The sequence below is a fragment of the Atractosteus spatula genome, unplaced genomic scaffold (genome assembly GCF_055471065.1).
Source record: "Atractosteus spatula isolate fAtrSpa1 unplaced genomic scaffold, fAtrSpa1.hap1 Scaffold_32, whole genome shotgun sequence".
In the NCBI taxonomy this organism is placed as follows: Eukaryota; Metazoa; Chordata; class Actinopteri; order Semionotiformes; family Lepisosteidae; genus Atractosteus; species Atractosteus spatula.
This window is the reverse complement of record NW_028296860.1, coordinates 169,880-190,000: the sequence shown is the minus strand read 5'-3', so window position 1 is coordinate 190,000 and position 20,121 is coordinate 169,880. Positions and strand designations below refer to the sequence as shown.

The window sequence follows — 20,121 nt, the reverse complement described above, 5'->3', positions numbered from 1 at the left end:
GGATGCGAATGTGTGTCTCCTGCTTCAACGCAGTGGCATATATAGATGTGCTCCTGTAATGTCTTGGTACATGCCCAGGGCAGTAAGCAGTCTGAGGATATATTTCCAGACGGCATAGAGCAGTGAAGCAGTGAAGTAGTGCAACACACTGGATCATTATATTATTAGAATCTATTTGTTTAACATGCACGGGTCTGTCTCAATGGATGCAGTGCTCCTGAAAGGGCTCTCAAACCCTGCATTTCAGATGATTAGCTGTATCCCTCACATGTGGCACCTCAGAATGACTTCTACTTTATTCTGCTTAAATTATTACATTATACATAATTTGAGTTCATTTTTAAAAGTAAAAGGTAATGAAAGGAATGAAAGATATGTAGCAATCACATTGTAACAGGGGTGACAGTGACTTTTTGCTTGTACTAAGCATTAGTACCTAAGTCCACTAATGGACTTCTGGTACCTTTAGGGTACAGTGTTCCCTGAAGGGCTCTCAAACCCCGCATTTCAGATGCATAGCTGTATCGCTGATGTGTTGCACCTCAGAATCACTTTTAAACCTTACCTCTGGTATCTTTAATCCCTATTGCTCAACACATGGTGAAAGTATCGCATACATGTGTCTGAAAATGAGCAATGGGCCCCTGAGAGACTCATTTGCCTGTTTCACAAATGATCACATTTGACTAGAGATTCTGTTTGGGATTCAGTTGTGCATTCTGACAGCAATCCCTTTCAAAAAACGATACATTCTGGATGAGTTCAAAGTTGCAGGAACACTGTATTTAGGATGTCTTTGCAGATATTCTGTGTCTCTAGCTTCAACACAGTGATATATATATATGCTCACTGATTTTTTGGTACATGCCCAAGTCAATAATCATTATGAGGATTTATTTCCAGATGTGCTAGAGGTAGTGTTGTGAAATACTTCATCACACTGGATTGCAGGTTTAAACCCCCTGCACTCTTACTCCTTAAAAACCAACAAATGCAGATATGTAGCAATCACATTGTAACAGGGGTGACAGTGACTTAATGCTTGTACTAAGCATTAGTACCAAAGTCCACTAGTGGACTTCTGGTACCTTTAGGGTACGGTGTTCCTTGAAGGGCTCTCAAACCCCGCATTTCAGATGCCTAGCTGTATCGCTGATGTGTTGCACCTCAGAATCACTTTTAAACCTTACATCTGGTATCTTTAATCCCTATTGCTCAACACATGGTGAAAGTATCGCATACATGTGTCTGAAAATGAGCAATGGGCCCCTGAGAGACTCATTTGCCTGTTTCACAAATGATCACATTTGACTAGAGATTCTGTTTGGGATTCAGTTGTGCATTCTGACAGCAATCCCTTTCAAAAAACGATACATTCTGGATGAGTTCAAAGGTGCAGGAACACTGTATTTAGGATGTCTTTGCAGATATTCTGTGTCTCTAGCTTCAACACAGTGATATATATATATATATGCTCACTGATTTTTTGGTACATGCCAAGGGCAATAATCATTATGAGGATTTATTTCCAGATGTGCTAGAGGTAGTGTTGTGAAATACTTCAACACACTGGATTGCGGGTTTAAACCCCCTGCACTCTTACTCGTTAAAAACCAACAAATGCAATTCACTACTAAAAATTACTGCATTTTCTCCTAGAAAGAGCTCTCAATTAATGAAATGCCCCATTGAACTGGCCCTGATTATACAATGCAAGGAGAAGTCTTCTAAGCCAATACTTGTAACCAGAAAGAGGCTGTATTTCAATTATACAATATACAAAACAATACCATTTAACACAAAGATATAGTCCACACCTCAGCATGCACATGATGAGATTCTTGATATTAGATTAGTAAAAACAATATCAATGCACTGAGAGACGCTTAAGAATAAAGATGCATCAGCCTGACTGCATATTAGTTTTAAAGGGTTATCAGCAAATGCATTTAAAAGAAAAAATGTAAAGTCTTACCTCTTGATCGTAGTGGTGATTCAATATCCAGGACCTTAGTCAAGTCTCAGAGTTACTGTACCTCCTGTCTCAATTACAGGTGAAAAGTGAAAGGTATATTGCACTCAGCAGAAAGTTACCCCGAGCAAAGATTCCACCCATCCCAGAAAACAGCACTCCCATTTGGCAAAGCAGTGGGTGGAGGAAGCCTTTGCTACCATTATCAAACACAGAAATCGTTATAATTTAATTTTAAAAACATGGCTAAGCATGGGTTTAAAGTATATTCAACGGTGCAGGTGCATTCAAAGAAATAGAGTTTCCCAAGCCCTCAGAAAGAATTACCATTTCTAAAGATGTCTAGTTTCAAGCATTAACATCCAAACTACCTGTCTTAGCTGGAACAGGGAGTTTGCTAAGCCACCTGAAAGAATTACCATATCCAAAGATGTCTAGTTTCAAGCATTACCATCCAAAGTACCTGTCTTAGCTGGGCCAGGTAGTTTGCCAAGCCATGTGAAAGAATTACCATTTCCAAAGAAGTCTGTTGTAAGCCAGGTTCAATCATGACCATCCAAAGTACCGGTCGTCCCTTTGGGCGAGAGGGTTTCCTGTGTGTCTAGGATGTGTTCTTCCCTTAAACTTGGCCCTGATTATACAATAAAGGATAAGTAACCAGAAAGAGGTGGTATTTCGATTTTACAGTACATAAAAAATACATACATTCCACAGTGTTACAATATCACATTCCTGATATTAGATTAATAAAAAATATCAAGGCACTGAGGCTAATTAATAAAGATGCTTTTGACTGACTGGACCTTGGAGCAAGGTGTGTAAATTACAACAGACATCTTTAGAAATGGTAAATCTTTCAGGTGGCTTGGCAAATTTACTGCCCCACCTAAGACAGATACTTTGGATGTTAATGCTTGAAACTAGACATCACAACTGATCGTATTTTACTAGAGATTCTGTTTGGGATTCAGATGTGCATTCGGACAGCAATCCCTTTCAAGAAATGATACGTTCTGGATGAGGTCAAAGGTGCTGGAACACTGTATTTCGGATGCGAATGTGTGTCTGCATTTGTTGGTTTTTAAGGAGTAAGAGTGCAGGGGGTTTAAACCTGCAATCCAGTGTGATGAAGTATTTCACAACACTACCTCTAGCACATCTGGAAATAAATCCTCATAATGATTATTGCCCTGGGCATGTACCAAAAAATCAGTGAGCATATATATATATATATCACTGTGTTGAAGCTAGAGACACAGAATAACTGCAAACACATCATAAATACAGTGTTCCTGCAACTTTGAACTCATCCAGAATGTATCGTTTTTTGAAAGGGATTGCAGTCAGAATGCACAACTGAATCCCAAACAGAATCTCTAGTCAAATATGTTCATTTGTGAAACAGGCAAATGAGTCTCTCTGGGGCCCATTGCTCATTTTCAGACACATGTATGCAATACTTTTACCATGCGTTGAGCAATAGGGATTAAAGATACCAGATGTAAGGTTTAAAAGTGATTCTGAGGTGCAACAGATCAGCGATACAGCTAGGCATCTGAAATGCGGGGTTTGAGAGCCCTTCAGGGAACACCGTACCCTAAAGGTACCAGAAGTCAACTAGTGGACTTAGGTACTAATGCTTAGTACAAGCATTAAGTCACTGCCACCCCTGTTACAATGTGATTGCTACATATCTTCCATTCCTTTCATTACCTTTTACTTTTAAAAATGAACTCAAATTGTGTATAATGTAATAATTTAAGTAGAATAAAGTAGAAGTCATTCTGAGGTGCCACATGTGAGGGATACAGCTAGGCATCTGAAATGCAGGGTTTGAGAGCCCTTTAAGGAGCACTGCATCCATTGAGACAGACCCGTGCATGTTAAACAAATACATTCTAATAATATAATGATCCAGTGTGTTGCACTACTTCACTGCTTCACTGCTCTATGCCGTCTGGAAATAAATCCTCAGACTGCTTACTGCCCTGGGCATGTACCAAGACATTACAGGAGCACATCTATATATGCCACTGCCCTGGGCATGTACCAAGACATTACAGGAGACACACAATCGCATCCGAAATACAGTGTTCCAGCACCTTTGACCTCATCCAGAACGTATCATTTCTTGAAAGGGATTGCTGTCAGAATGCACAACTGAATCCCAAACAGAATCTCTAGTCAAATATGATCATTTGTGAAACAGGCAAATGAGTCTCTCAGGGGCCCATTGCTCATTTTCAGACACATGTATGCAATACTTTCACCATGCGTTGGGCAATAGGGATTAAAGATACCAGAGGTAAGGTTTAAAAGTGATTCTGAGGTGCAACACATCAGCGATACAGCTAGGCATCTGAAATGCGGGGTTTGAGAGCCCTTCAGGGAACACCGTACCCTAAAGGTACCAGAAGTTTACTAGTACAAGAATTAAGTCACAGTCATCCCTGTTACAATGTGATTGCTACATATCTGCATTTGTTGGTTTTTAAGGAGTAAGAGTGCAGGGGGTTTAAACCTGCAATCCAGTGTGATGAAGTATTTCACAACACTACCTCTAGCACATCTGGAAATAAATCCTCATAATGATTATTGCCCTGGGCATGTACCAAAAAATCAGTGAGCATATATATATATATAAACACATCCTAAATACAGTGCTCCTGCACCTAACCGTAACCCTAACCTACCTAATGATTTAAGTAGAATAGATTCTTATTATGTAATGATAAAGTGTGTTGCACTACTTCACTGCATCAAAGCTGTATGCCGTCTGGAAATAAATCCTCAGTCTACTTATTGCCCTGGGCATGTACCTATAAATCACTGAGCATATATATATATATCACTGTGTTGAAGCTAGAGACACAGAATCACTGCAAACACATCCTAAACACAGTGTTCTTGCACCTTTGACCTCATCCAGAACGTAACATTCTTCGAAAGGGATTGCTGTCCAAATGCACATCTGAATCCCAAACAGAATCTCTAGTAAAATATGATAATTTGTGAAACAGGCAAATGAGTGTCACAGGGGCCCATTCCTTATTGTTAGACACATATATACAAAGCTTTCACCATGCATTAAGCAATAGGGATTATAGACACCACAGGTAAGGTTAGAAGTCATTCTGAGGTGCCACATTTGAAGGATACAGCTAGGCATCTGAAATGCAGGGTTTGAGAGCCCTTCAGGAGCAATGCATCCTTTGAGACACACCTGTGCATGTTAAACAAATGATCATTTCCTTCAGCATTAGGGACTAAATATACTAAACGTATGATTCTAAAATGTTATTTTCACATATATTAATGTAATGTAATGCTTATGCTTTATAAACAAATCTAATTAAAAAAAGCTTAAGTTTTGTATTTATCTTGTACCATAGAACATGATTTTCTTTGTATTTCAAGCCCACAAAGTGTGCAAATGACGCACTACATGATATAAGGACGATTATCACATGCATATCGATATTATCTTTCTTATGAAAATACATTCCTTTCATTACCTTTTACTTTTTAAAATGAACTCAAATTGTGTATAATGTAATAATTTAAGTAGAATAGATTCTAATCATATAATGATCCAGTGTGTTGCACTAGTTCACTGCTTCACTGCTCTATGCCGTCTGGAAATAAATCCTCAGACTGCTTACTGCCCTGGGCATGTACCAAGAAATTACAGGAACACATCAATATACAGTATATCACTGCGTTGAAGCAGGAGACACACAATCGCATCCTAAATACAGTGTTCCAGCACCTTTGACCTCATCCAGAACGTATCATTTCTTGAAAGGGATTGCTGTCCGAATGCACATCTGAATCCTAAACAGAATCTCTAGTAAAATACGATCAGTTGTGATGTCTAGTTTCAAGCATTAACATCCAAAGTACTTGTCTTAGGTGGGGCAGTAAATTTGCCAAGCCACCTGAAAGAATTACCATTTCTACAAATGTCTGTTGTAATTTACACACCTTGCTCCAAGGTCCAGTCAGTCAAAAGCATCTTTATTAATTAGCTTCAGTACCTTGATATTTTTTATTAATCTAATATCAGGAATCTCACCATGTGCACGCTGAGCTGTGGAATATATGTATTTTTTATGTACTGTAAAATTGAAATACCACCTCTTTCTGGTTACTTATCCTTTATTGTATAATCAGGGCCAAGTTTAAGGGAAGAACACATCCTAGACACACAGGAAACCCTCTCGCCCAAAGGGACGACCGGTACTTTGGATGGTCATGATTGAACCTGGCTTACAACAGACTTCTTTGGAAATGGTAATTCTTTCACATGGCTTGGCAAACTACCTGGCCCAGCTAAGACAGGTACTTTGGATGGTAATGCTTGAAACTAGACATCTTTGGATATGGTAATTCTTTCAGGTGGCTTAGCAAACTCCCTGCTCCAGCTAAGACAGGTAGTTTGGATGTTAATGCTTGAAACTAGACATCTTTAGAAATGGTAATTCTTTCTGAGGGCTTGGGAAACTCTATTTCTTTGAATGCACCTGCACCGTTGAATATACTTTAAACCCATGCTTAGCCATGTTTTTAAAATTAAATTATAACGATTTCTGTGTTTGATAATGGTAGCAAAGGCTTCCTCCACCCACTGCTTTGCCAAAGGGGAGTGCTGTTTTCTGGGATGGGTGGAATCTTTGCTCGGGGTAACTTTCTGCTGAGTGCAATATACCTTTCACTTTTCACCTGTAATTGAGACAGGAGGTACAGTAACTCTGAGACTTGACTAAGGTCCTGGATATTGAATCACCACTACGATCAAGAGGTAAGACTTTACATTTTTTCTTTTAAATGCATTTGCTGATAACCCTTTAAAACTAATATGCAGTCAGGCTGATGCATCTTTATTCTTAAGCGTCTCTCAGTGCATTGATATTGTTTTTACTAATCTAATATCAAGAATCTCATCATGTGCATGCTGAGGTGTGGACTATATCTTTGTGTTAAATGGTATTGTTTTGTATATTGTATAATTGAAATACAGCCTCTTTCTGGTTACAAGTATTGGCTTAGAAGACTTCTCCTTGCATTGTATAATCAGGGCCAGTTCAATGGGGCATTTCATTAATTGAGAGCTCTTTCTAGGAGAAAATGCAGTAATTTTTAGTAGTGAATTGCATTTGTTGGTTTTTAACGAGTAAGAGTGCAGGGGGTTTAAACCCGCAATCCAGTGTGTTGAAGTATTTCACAACACTACCTCTAGCACATCTGGAAATAAATCCTCATAATGATTATTGCCCTTGGCATGTACCAAAAAATCAGTGAGCATATATATATATATCACTGTGTTGAAGCTAGAGACACAGAATATCTGCAAAGACATCCTAAATACAGTGTTCCTGCACCTTTGAACTCATCCAGAATGTATCGTTTTTTGAAAGGGATTGCTGTCAGAATGCACAACTGAATCCCAAACAGAATCTCTAGTCAAATGTGATCATTTGTGAAACAGGCAAATGAGTCTCTCAGGGGCCCATTGCTCATTTTCAGACACATGTATGCGATACTTTCACCATGTGTTGAGCAATAGGGATTAAAGATACCAGATGTAAGGTTTAAAAGTGATTCTGAGGTGCAACACATCAGCGATACAGCTAGGCATCTGAAATGCGGGGTTTGAGAGCCCTTCAAGGAACACCGTACCCTAAAGGTACCAGAAGTCCACTAGTGGACTTTGGTACTAATGCTTAGTACAAGCATTAAGTCACTGTCACCCCTGTTACAATGTGATTGCTACATATCTGCATTTGTTGGTTTTTAAGGAGTAAGAGTGCAGGGGGTTTAAACCTGCAATCCAGTGTGATGAAGTATTTCACAACACTACCTCTAGCACATCTGGAAATAAATCCTCATAATGATTATTGACTTGGGCATGTACCAAAAAATCAGTGAGCATATATATATATCACTGTGTTGAAGCTAGAGACACAGAATATCTGCAAAGACATCCTAAATACAGTGTTCCTGCAACTTTGAACTCATCCAGAATGTATCGTTTTTTGAAAGGGATTGCAGTCAGAATGCACAACTGAATCCCAAACAGAATCTCTAGTCAAATATGTTCATTTGTGAAACAGGCAAATGAGTCTCTCAGGGGCCCATTGCTCATTTTCAGACACATGTATGCGATACTTTTACCATGCTTGAGCAATAGGGATTAAAGATACCAGAGGTAAGGTTTAAAAGTGATTCTGAGGTGCAACACATCAGCGATACAGCTAGGCATCTGAAATGCGGGGTTTGAGAGCCCTTCAGGGAGCACCGTACCCTAAAGGTACCAGAAGTCCACTAGTGGACTTAGGTACTAATGCTTAATACAAGCATTAAGTCACTGTCACTCCTGTTACAATGTGATTGCTATATATCTTCCATTCCTTTCATTACCTTTTACTTTTTAAAATGAACTCAAATTGTGTATAATGTAATAATTTAAGTAGAATAAAGTAGAAGTCATTCTGAGGTGCCACATGTGAGGGATACAGCTAAGCATCTGAAATGTAGGGTTTGAGAGCCCTTTCAGGAGCACTGCATCCATTGAGACAGACCCGTGCATGTTAAACAAATGATCATTTCTTTCAGCATTAGAGACTAAATATACTAAACGTATGATGCTAAAACGTTATTTTCACATATATTAATGTAATAAATGATTGCTTATGCTTTATAAACAAATCTAATTAAAATAAAAGCTTAAGTTTTGTATTTATCTTTTACCATAGAACATGATTTTCTTTGTATTTCAAGCTCACAAAGTGACCAAATGACGCACTACATGATATAAGGAAGATTATCACATGCATATCGGTATTATCTTTCTTATGAAAATGCATTCCTTTCATTACCTTTTACTTTTAAAATGAACTCCAATTGTGTAGAATGTAATAATTTAAGTAGAATAGATTCCAATAATATAATGATCCAGTATGTTGCACTGGCCTGGTCAGCCTGGCCTGGGGGATGGTGCACATAGCACTTTCAGTGCTGGAGGTGTTAATGGGGGAGGTGTTGGAGATTGGCAGCTGTGGGGGATGGCTGGGTGAGTAGCTATCAGGGTTTGTAGCTTTTCCTTTGCATCTTGTCCTCTGTGGCCATGATTAAGAGGGACGGCCGGGGGCATTCGTATTGCATTCGTAAATTGCATTTGTTGGTTTTTAAGGAGTAATAGTGCAGGGGGTTTAAACCTGCAATCCAGTGTGATGAAGTATTTCACAACACTACCTCTAGCACATCTGGAAATAAAACCTCATAATGATTATTGCCCTGGGCATGTACCAAAAGATCAGGGAGCATATATATATATCACTGTGTTGAAGCTAGAGATACAGAATAACTGCAAACACATCCTAAATACAGTGTTCCTGCACCTTTGAACTCATCCAGAATGTATCGTTTTTTGAAAGGGATTGCTGTCAGAATGCACAACTGAATCCCAAACAGAATCTCTAGTCAAATATGATCATTTGTGAAACAGGCAAATGAGTCTCTCAGGGGCCCATTGCTCATTTTCAGACACATGTATGCGATACTTTTACCATGCGTTGAGCAATAGGGATTAAAGATACCAGAGGTAAGGTTTAAAAGTGATTCTGAGGTGCAACACATCAGCGATACAGCTAGGCATCTGAAATGCGGGGTTTGAGAGCCCTTCAGGGAGCACCGTACCCTAAGGGTACCAGAAGTCCACTAGTGGACTTAGGTACTAATGCTTAATACAAGCATTAAGTCACTGTCACCTCTGTTACAATGTGATTGCTACATATCTTCCATTCCTTTCATTACCTTTTACTTTTTAAAATGAACTCAAATTGTGTATAATGTAATAATTTAAGTAGAATAAAGTAGAAGTCATTCTGAGGTGCCACATGTGAGGGATACAGCTAAGCATCTGAAATGTAGGGTTTGAGAGCCCTTTCAGGAGCACTGCATCCATTGAGACAGACCCGTGCATGTTAAACAAATGATCATTTCTTTCAGCATTAGAGACTAAATATACTAAACGTATGATGCTAAAACGTTATTTTCACATATATTAATGTAATAAATGATTGCTTATGCTTTATAAACAAATCTAATTAAAATAAAAGCTTAAGATTTGTATTTATCTTGTACCATTGAACATGATTTTCTTTGTATTTCAAGCCCACAAAGTGACCAAATGACGCACTACATGATATAAGGAAGATTATCACATGCATATCGGTATTATCTTTCTTATGAAAATGCATTCCTTTCATTACCATTTACTTTTAAAATGAACTCCAATTGTGTAGAATGTAATAATTTAAGTAGAATAGATTCTAATAATATAATGATCAAGTGTGTTGCACTGGCCTGGTCAGCCTGGCCTGGGGGATGGTGCACATAGCACTTTCAGTGCTGGAGGTGTTAATGGGGGAGGTGTTGGAGATTGGCAGCTGTGGGGGATGGCTGGGTGAGTAGCTGTCAGGGTTTGTAGCTTTTCCTTTGCATCTTGTCCTCTGGGGCCATGATTAAGAGGGACGGCCGGGGGCATTCGTATTGCATTCGTAAATTGCATTTGTTGGTTTTTAAGGAGTAAGAGTGCAGGGGGTTTAAACCTGCAATCCAGTGTGTTAAAGTATTTCACAACACTACCTCTAGCACATCTGGAAATAAATCCTCATAATGATAATTGCCCTGGGCATGTACCAAAAAATCAGTGAGCATATATATATATATCACTGTGTTGAAGCTAGAGACACAGAATAACTGCAAACACATCATAAATACAGTGTTCCTGCACTTTGAACTCATCCAGAATGTATCGTTTTTTGAAAGGGATTGCAGTCAGAATGCACAACTGAATCCCAAACAGAATCTCTAGTCAAATATGTTCATTTGTGAAACAGGCAAATGAGTCTCTCAGGGGCCCATTGCTCATTTTCAGACACATGTATGCAATACTTTTACCATGCGTTGAGCAATAGGGATTAAAGATACCAGATGTAAGGTTTAAAAGTGATTCTGAGGTGCAACACATCAGCGATACAGCTAGGCATCTGAAATGCGGGGTTTGAGAGCCCTTCAAGGAACACCGTACCCTAAAGGTACCAGAAGTTTACTAGTGCAAACATTAAGTCACTGTAACCCCTGTTACTATGTGATTGCTACATATCTGCATTTGTTGGTTTTTAAGGAGTAAGAGTGCAGGGGGTTTAAACCTGCAATCCAGTGTGATGAAGTATTTCACAACACTACCTCTAGCACATCTGGAAATAAATCCTCATAATGATTATTGCCCTGGGCATGTACCAAAAAATCAGTGAGCATATATATATATATATCACTGTGTTGAAGCTAGAGACACAGAATAACTGCAAACACATCATAAATACAGTGTTCCTGCAACTTTGAACTCATCCAGAATGTATAGTTTTTTGAAAGGGATTGCTGTCAGAATGCACAACTGAATCCCAAACAGAATCTCTAGTCAAATGTGATCATTTGTGAAACAGGCAAATGAGTCTCTCAGGGGCCCATTGCTCATTTTCAGACACATGTATGCGATACTTTTACCATGCGTTGAGCAATAGGGATTAAAGATACCAGAGGTAAGGTTTAAAAGTGATTCTGAGGTGCAACACATCAGCGATACAGCTAGGCATCTGAAATGCGGGGTTTGAGAGCCCTTCAGGGAACACCGTACCCTAAAGGTACCAGAAGTCCACTAGTGGACTTAGGTACTGATGCTTAGTACAAGCATTAAGTCACTGTCACCCCTGTTACAATGTGATTGCTACATATCTTTCATTCCTTTCATTACCTTTTACTTTTAAAAATGAACTCAAATTGTGTATAATGTAATAATTTAAGCAGAATAACGTAGAAGTCATTCTGAGGTGCCACATGTGAGGGATACAGCTAGGCGTCTGAAATGCAGGGTTTGAGGGCCCTTTCAGGAGCACTGCATCCATTGAGACAGACCCGTGCATGTTAAACAAATAGATTCTAATAATATAATGATCTAGTGTGTTGCACTACTTCACTGCTTCACTGCTCTACGCCGTCTGGAAATATATCCTCAGACTGCTTACTGCCCTGGGCATGTACCAAGACATTACAGGAGAACATCTATATATGCCTCTGCGTTGAAGCAGGAGACACACATTTGCATCCGAAATACAGTGTTCCGGCACCTTTGACCTCATCCAGAACGTATCATTTCTTGAAAGGGATTGCTGTCCGAATGCACATCTGAATCCCAAACAGAATCTCTAGTAAAATACGATCAGTTGTGATGTCTAGTTTCAAGCATTAACATCCAAAGTATCTGTCTTAGGTGGGGCAGTAAATTTGCCAAGCCACCTGAAAGAATTACTTTTTCTAAAGATGTCTGTTGTAATTTACACACCTTGCTCCAAGGTCCAGTCAGTCAAAAGCATCTTTGTTAATTAGCCTCAGTGCCTTGATATTTTTAATTAATCTAATATCAGGAATATCACCATGTGCATGCTGAGCTGTGGAATGTATGTATTTTTTATGTACTGTAAAATCGAAATACCACCTCTTTCTGATTACTTATCCTTTATTGTATAATCAGGGCCAAATAAATCTAAATCAGTGTCACCTGCTGGGTTCAAAACGCCTTCAGGAGACACCAAATAGGAGGCACTGGACTATAAATACCCATCCATGTTATAACACACTCACCAAGGGTTTTTTAGTTTAACTCTGAGCTTTGAGATATTTAATACCTATGGTACCCATATTCACCCTTTATTTAAGGGAAGTACACATCCTAGACACACAGGAAACCCTCTCGCCCCAAGGGACGACCAGTACTTTGGATGGTCATGATTGAACCTGGCTTACAACAGACTTCTTTGGAAATGGTAATTCTTTCACATGGCTTGGCAAACTACCTGGCCCAGCTAAGACAGGTACTTTGGATGTTAATGCTTGAAACTAGACATCTTTGGATATGGTAATTCTTTCAGGTTGCTTAGCAAGCTCCCTGCTCCAGCTAAGACAGGTAGTTTGGATGTTAATGCTTGAAACTAGACATCTTTAGAAATGGTAATTCTTTCTGAGGGCTTGGGAAACTCTATTTCTTTGAATGCACCTGCACCGTTGAATATACTTTAAACCCATGCTTAGCCATGTTTTTAAAATTAAATTATAACGATTTCTGTGTTTGATAATGGTAGCAAAGGCTTCCTCCACCCACTGCTTTGCCAAAGGGGAGTGCTGTTTTCTGGGATGGGTAGAGTCTTTGCTCGGGGTAACTTTCTGCTGAGTGCAATATACCTTTCACTTTTCACCTGCAATCGAGACAGGAGGTACAGTAACTCTGAGACTTGACTAAGGTCCTGGATATTGAATCACCACTACGATCAAGAGGTAAGACTTTACATTTTTACTTTTAAATGCATTTGCTGATAACCTTTTAAAACTAATATGCAGTTAGGCAGATGCATCTTTATTCTTAAGCGTCTCTCAGTGCATTTATATTGTTTTTACTAATCTAATATCAAGAATATCACTGTGTTGAAGCTAGAGACACAGAATATCTGCAAACACATCCTAAATACAGTGTTCCTGCACCTTTGAACTCATCCAGAATGTATCGTTTTTTGAAAGGGATTGCTGTCAGAATGCACAACTGAATCCCAAACAGAATCTCTAGTCAAATGTGATCATTTGTGAATCAGGCAAATGAGTCTCTCAGGGGCCCATTGCTCATTTTCAGACACATGTATGCAATACTTTCACCATGTGTTGAGCAATAGGGATTAAAGATACCAGATGTAAGGTTTAAAAGTGATTCTGAGGTGCAACACATCAGCGATACAGCTGGGCATCTGAAATGCGGGGTTTGAGAGCCCTTCAGGGAACACCGTACCCTAAAGGTACCAGAAGTCCACTAGTGGACTTAGGTACTAATGCTTAGTACAAGCAAAAAGTCACTGTCACCCCTGTTACAATGTGATTGCTACATATCTTTCATTCCTTTCATTACCCTTTACTTTTAAAAATGAACTCAAATTGTGTATAATGTAATAATTTAAGTAGAATAAAGTAGAAGTCATTCTGAGGTGCCACATGTGAGGGATACAGCTAGGCATCTGAAATGCAGGGTTTGAGAGCCCTTTCAGGAGCACTGCATCCATTGAGACAGACCCGTGCATGTTAAACAAATAGATTCTAATAATATAATGATCCAGTGTGTTGCACTACTTCACTGCTTCACTGCTCTATGCCGTCTGGAAATAAATCCTCAGACTGCTTACTGCCCTGGGCATGTACCAAGAAATTACAGGAGCACATCAATATACAGTATATCACTGCGTTGAAGCAGGAGACACACAATCGCATCCTAAATACAGTGTTCCGGCACCTTTGACCTCATCCAGAACGTATCATTTCTTGAAAGGGATTGCTGTCCGAATGCACATCTGAATCCCAAACAGAATCTCTAGTAAAATACGATCAGTTGTGATGTCTAGTTTCAAGCATTAACATCCAAAGTACCTGTCTTAGGTGGGGCAGTAAATTTGCCAAGCCACCTGAAAGAATTACCATTTCTAAAGATGTCTGTTGTAATTTACACACCTTGCTCCAAGGTCCAGTCAGTCAAAAGCATCTTTATTAATTAGCCTCAGTGCCTTGATATTTTTTATTAATCTAATATCAGGAATCTCACCATGTGCATGCTGAGCTGTGGAAAGTATGTATTTTTTTATGTACTGTAAAATCGAAATACCACCTCTTTCTGGTTACTTATCCTTTATTGTATAATCAGGGCCAAGTAAAACTAAATCAGTGTCACCTGCTGGGTTCAAAACGCCTTCAGGGGACACCAAATAGGAGGCACTGGACTATAAATACCCATCCATGTTATAACACACTTACCAAGGGTTTTTTAGTTTAACTCTGAGCTTTGAGAGATTTAATACCTATGGTACCCATATTCACCCTTTATTTAAGGGAAGTACACATCCTAGACACACAGGAAACCCTCTCGCCCCAAGGGACGACCGGTACTTTGGATGGTCATGATTGAACCTGGCTTACAACAGACTTCTTTGGAAATGGTAATTCTTTCACATGGCTTGGCAAACTACCTGGCCCAGCTAAGACAGGTACTTTGGATGTTAATGCTTGAAGCTAGACATCTTTGGATATGGTAATTCTTTCAGGTGGCTTAGCAAACTCCCTGCTCCAGCTAAGACAGGTACTTTGGATGTTAATGCTTGAAACTAGACATCTTTAGAAATGGCAATTCTTTCTGAGGGCTTGGGAAACTCTATTTCTTTGAATGCACTTGCACCGTTGAATATACTTTAAACCCATGCTTAGCCATGTTTTTAAAATTAAATTATAACGATTTCTGTGTTTGATAATGGTAGCAAAGGCTTCCTCCACCCACTGCTTTGCCAAAGGGGAGTGCTGTTTTCTGGGAGGGGTGGAGTCTTTGCTCGGGGTAACTTTCTGCTGAGTGCAATATACCTTTCACTTTTCACCTGCAATCGAGACAGGAGGTACAGTAACTCTGAGACTTGACTAAGGTCCTGGATATTGAATCACCACTACGATCAAGAGGTAAGACTTTATATTTTTACTTTTAAATGCATTTGCTGATAACCTTTTAAAACTAATATGCAGTCAGGCAGATGCATCTTTATTCTTAAGCGTCTCTCAGTGCATTGATATTGTTTTTACTAATCTAATATCAAGAATCTCATCATGTGATTAATTGATTAATTGCAATAGTGTAACTGCAAATGAATATAGATGAGAATGTATGTTTGTTCATATGCAATGGCATGAGCAGTTTCTCATTGCAGTGGATTTTCAGGGCCAATTCATCTTCCATCTTATACTGAATATGAAAGGTAGTTGTTTCTATATGGACTCAGTCTTTGGAATTTGTATATATATATATTTCAGTGATCCCTCAGCCATTCCTTCTGTATTGTAATTCAATTTCTCTTTTAAAATTCCTTCCCCACTTCTAGGACCTGCAGTTGCTGAACTCCACAATGGCTCCTATTGGAAAGTCTGTGACTGAGACCAAGTAAGTGTTCACTTTTTTATGAAACCATTATTTATTTTGGAGCAATGACCAATTCTTATATAAATACAATGAAATCATTATGCTCAAACTATGAGAGAGAAAATTAAGGATAATTTAAGAAATCAGTCTTAGCTTGTTTCTATACACAGATGGTATAATTTATTTTCAAAGGAAACCCGCGAGGATTCCCCTGGTGTGCAAGATGTGCCTGAATACTTTTGATCAGCTTCCTGCTCACTTGAAGAGGGCGTGTATGAAGCACGCCACGGCAGAAGAGATCAGGATGGCCTCTCAACAGGCGAGGGAGGACATGATGAATCACCTGAAGAACGGGGTCATCGTGGATTACCACAGAATAGAAATTGTGTCTGGTGAGGCAAACAGGATAGCGGTTGTAAGACTGCTAGAGTCCTCGGGCCTTTTTGTACGTGGGAAGCCTGAAGACACATTGGCACGGTGAGATATTTTTAATATGTAAGGCTTCTGTAGTTTCTTTTTGAAATCATTGTTACAACATATTATGTAAAAGCATGTTGAAAAGAATCTACCTGCATTCCAGCGGCCCTGAGCAAGAGGCCACTGTCCAGGAGGAAGAGATGCCAGAGGCTGCTCCAGAAACTGAAGCAGAAGCGGAGGAGGAAGGGGAAGATGGGGAACAGTAAGACTCTCTGCTCAATAGGGTTTCTAGTGCTTTATTTTTTATTTGCACGTTGTATGTATAAAATTAGATTTTGTTTCACAGAGGCAAGAAAAAATGTAGCCTTAATTGGGATGTCAGTGAATTGGTAGATATACACATTCACACAGGGCCACATCTAAAGCCATTTTCTCCCAGAAGCCAACTAAGAAAACGGAAACACTTATAATACATGTAATTGTCCATGTGTCTTATATCTACAGGGTGTCAGTTAAAGGTAATCTAAAAGCTCTCCGAAAAAGAGTTGCCCTGGCTGGACTTTACAGAAAACACTCTCTTGATTCTCCTCTCCTGGCTGGCTTTAAACAATACCTTATCCAGGGCCTGGGAATGGTAAACTGCTCCAAGGAGGTAGGTATTTGGTACATGGTTTTACTCGGCTTAAACTTCACAGGATGTTGGTCATAAAAATAATGACTTTCTCTATATATGTTTTTCAGGTTGAAAATGTCTCCAGGTTCCTGTTTTTTATGGATCCATCAGATGTTTCCTTAAGTTTTCTGAAGGACATTTCCAAAATGCAGACATTTGTTTCCCAGTTGAAGATGACTGGGTTGTCTCACCAGACCATTGCAGGTTATATCATTAATATCAGCAGATTCCTGCTCTTCATCCGAAAAAACACTAACCTGCAAGTGGAGGATCCCAGTCTAGCTAAGAGTTTAATAGACTTCCAGAGCAATCTAAAGGATATAAAAAAGAGAAACAACAAGAGTGTCAGACAGGAAATAACCAGAAAGAGGTACTTTACTTATTAAATGTTGGTTCAACTTGTACTTGCTTTTCTATTCAAACACATGAATTTTGCCTTTTGGAGGCTGATAGTATTGTTCTCTCTCCCCCAGACTAACACAGCTGCAGAGTCCTCCACCTAAACTAAGCGATTGCTTGAAGGTGTTGAGTGTTGCAAAGAAAGATGTGCAGCGGATACTGGGCAAGACACACGCCTCTGCAGACATCACCACAAGTGAACGGATTGTTGTGATGCTTTACCTGCAGGCCATTCTCCAGCTGAAGCACCTTCAGCGCCCAGGGGTGGTAAAGAATATGACAGTAAGCATCCCTTCATACAACCAAGAATTTTGATTATAGATGTTCTTTTCGAGAAATTGTTTTTAATTAATATTTGTACTAAAAAAATCTTCTGAATTCAGGTCCTGGATTGGATACGGCGAAAAATTGTTGTGAATAAAAGTGGGCAAAACAGGGTAATAATCTCTGTCAAAGAGCGCATGGCTGCAACTCAGCGACTAGCTTCCTTTGCACTAAATGAAGAAGAGGAAAAGGTGAGTTGAAGGTTATATTTTGATATTTCATTGCTAAAAACTGTCTTTAGCATTCAATGGTATGTGAAGAATACTGCATTTAAACTGCATTTTTATTTTTTTTATTTTCTCAGATGTTTCACTGCTACTTCATTAACTTACGCTGTGATGCAAACTGCAGGATGGAAATAGAACATTTTTTTGTGTATGCAGGAGGAGAACCAGTTCACAATCCTACCTATGATCTGCGAAGACTGCATGAGAAGTAAATTGAATTATATAATTATTTTGATGTATTTTCTTTTTACTTTTCTGTGGCTTGAAAACAACTATTTTATATATGTTTGTTTTGCAGGTACCACCTACCACTGATTACTTGCTATGTTGCAAGAAGGGCATTTGAAATGGAAATAAAGAAGCTACCTATTGATCAGAAAACTGTCCTGAATGATTATTTAGGTGTTTCAAATGGAACTGTTGAAAACCTAGCCAGAAGGCTGACAGATGAGGACATGTGCTCAGCCAGCGAACTAATTCATGGCATTGTAGAAGCAGGATCTCTGTAAGTGTCACAGTGATATCCAAATTCAGTATTTGAAAGTCAATATTTAGGATAAACATAAATTTCTCATATTTTTTTAAACTTCAGTTCATCATCAGGAGAGCAATCTTCAGGCTATGGACAAGAACGTACAGCTGCTATACGGTAAGTTTTAATTCAATATCCCTCTTTCAGTTACCTTTTAGCCACTCTGTCTTAGATCTGAGATATTTAAGTTTTCTTTTTATAAATAGGTCCACTGTGGCAGCTGCTGCATATAGATGCCCAAAGATGGATGATGCTGCAGCCTTCCAGAAGCTGATACAGATTTTTCCCGTGACATTAGATGGGCAGCCTCCTAGAAAGAAAGAGCGCCTGAGAGTGACCGGCATTCACGATCGCCACTGTTACAATAGATGGAGAGCTGAGCAGAGGAAAAGGAGGCAACAGAACATATTCGGTAAGAACAGGATTTCTTCCCTTTTTAAAGAGTAATATTTCAAGAGTCTATTACTGGATATATTCTTTGGGTGGATTTCTGATATCTCACTACAGATCAATACAATAGACGGTTACCAACAGAAAGCCAAGTGACCCATTATATAGAAAAAATGGGATGGTCAACCAATACACCAGCTGTGTCCGAGGTACTTCAGAACTGGAAGCCGCATGTAGAAGTCCAACCAAATGGCAAGGACATTGAAAATCTGGTAAAACTCCAAACCTGGAGAGGCCTGCACATCGTTGACGATCCTGTGAAAGGGAAGAAGGTTATAACTTCCAGGCGTTTCCAGAAGGGAGAGGTGGTATGTGATTACCATGGCAAGGTTATCACAAAGACAGCTGGAGAAGCCCTAATGGCACAGATGGCAGAAGGAGACATGGGATATCTATTCTTTTTTGATGGACCTAAACAAAAAATGTGCATTGATTCGCGTGAAGAACACTGCACCTGCCACCCGGATATGGACACAATTGGAAGGCGCATAAATCATTCAAACAAAAAAGCCAACCTCAGACCAATTAAAGAATCTTTTGTAATTGACGAAAAGACTGACATAACAATTCTGTTCTTGGCAAAAAGAGAGATTGTAGTGGGAGAAGAGCTCCTATATGATTACGGTGTCTCCAGGAAGTCGTTTAATGGAGAAGGACAATCTCTGGAGTGGTTGGACGAATGATCATAAAATAAAGCTTTTATCTCCTCTGCCTCTCCACGGCAGAGGAGATCAGGATGACCTCTCAACAGGCGAGGAAGGACATGATAAATCACCTGAAAAACGGGGTCATCGTGGATTACAACAGAATAGAGATCGTGTCTGGTGAGGCAAACAGGACAGTGGTTGTAAGACTGCTGGAGTCCTTGGGCCTTTTTGTACATGGGAAGCCTGAAGACACATTGGCACGGTGAGATATTTTTAATTTGTAAGGCTTCTGTAGTTTCTTTTTGAAATCATTGTTACAACATATTATGTAAAAGCATGTTGAAAAGAATCTACCTAATAAAATAAAATAAATATGCCAACCTGTATCACAATCACAAACCCCTACTCTTAAGGGCGCTCCAGCCCTTCC

General features: G+C 39.3%; 1 protein-coding gene across 1 annotated transcript; it reads left to right on the top strand.

Annotated features, from left to right (window-relative positions):
- The first annotated feature begins 16,008 nt into the window (after positions 1-16,008).
- LOC148807375 (uncharacterized) lies at positions 16,009-19,727 on the top strand. The gene is made up of 12 exons (XM_088909526.1): positions 16,009-16,043; positions 16,215-16,499; positions 16,603-16,701; positions 16,944-17,091; positions 17,181-17,482; positions 17,586-17,793; positions 17,895-18,026; positions 18,140-18,270; positions 18,361-18,567; positions 18,655-18,711; positions 18,801-19,006; positions 19,102-19,727. The coding sequence occupies exons 1-12, from the start codon at positions 16,009-16,011 to the stop codon at positions 19,725-19,727; spliced, it is 2,436 nt and encodes an 811-aa protein (XP_088765652.1).
- Positions 19,728-20,121: the final 394 nt, after the last annotated feature.

Excerpts from the sequence above, each read along its gene's own strand:
- LOC148807375 (XM_088909526.1), top strand. The coding sequence starts at position 16,009 with ATGGCTCCTATTGGAAAGTCTGTGACTGAGACCAA. Across the intron at positions 16,702-16,943 it reads GAAGGGGAAGATGGGGAACA|GGTGTCAGTTAAAGGTAATC; the intron begins GTAAGACTCTCT and ends TTATATCTACAG. Across the intron at positions 18,027-18,139 it reads TAAATGAAGAAGAGGAAAAG|ATGTTTCACTGCTACTTCAT; the intron begins GTGAGTTGAAGG and ends TTATTTTCTCAG.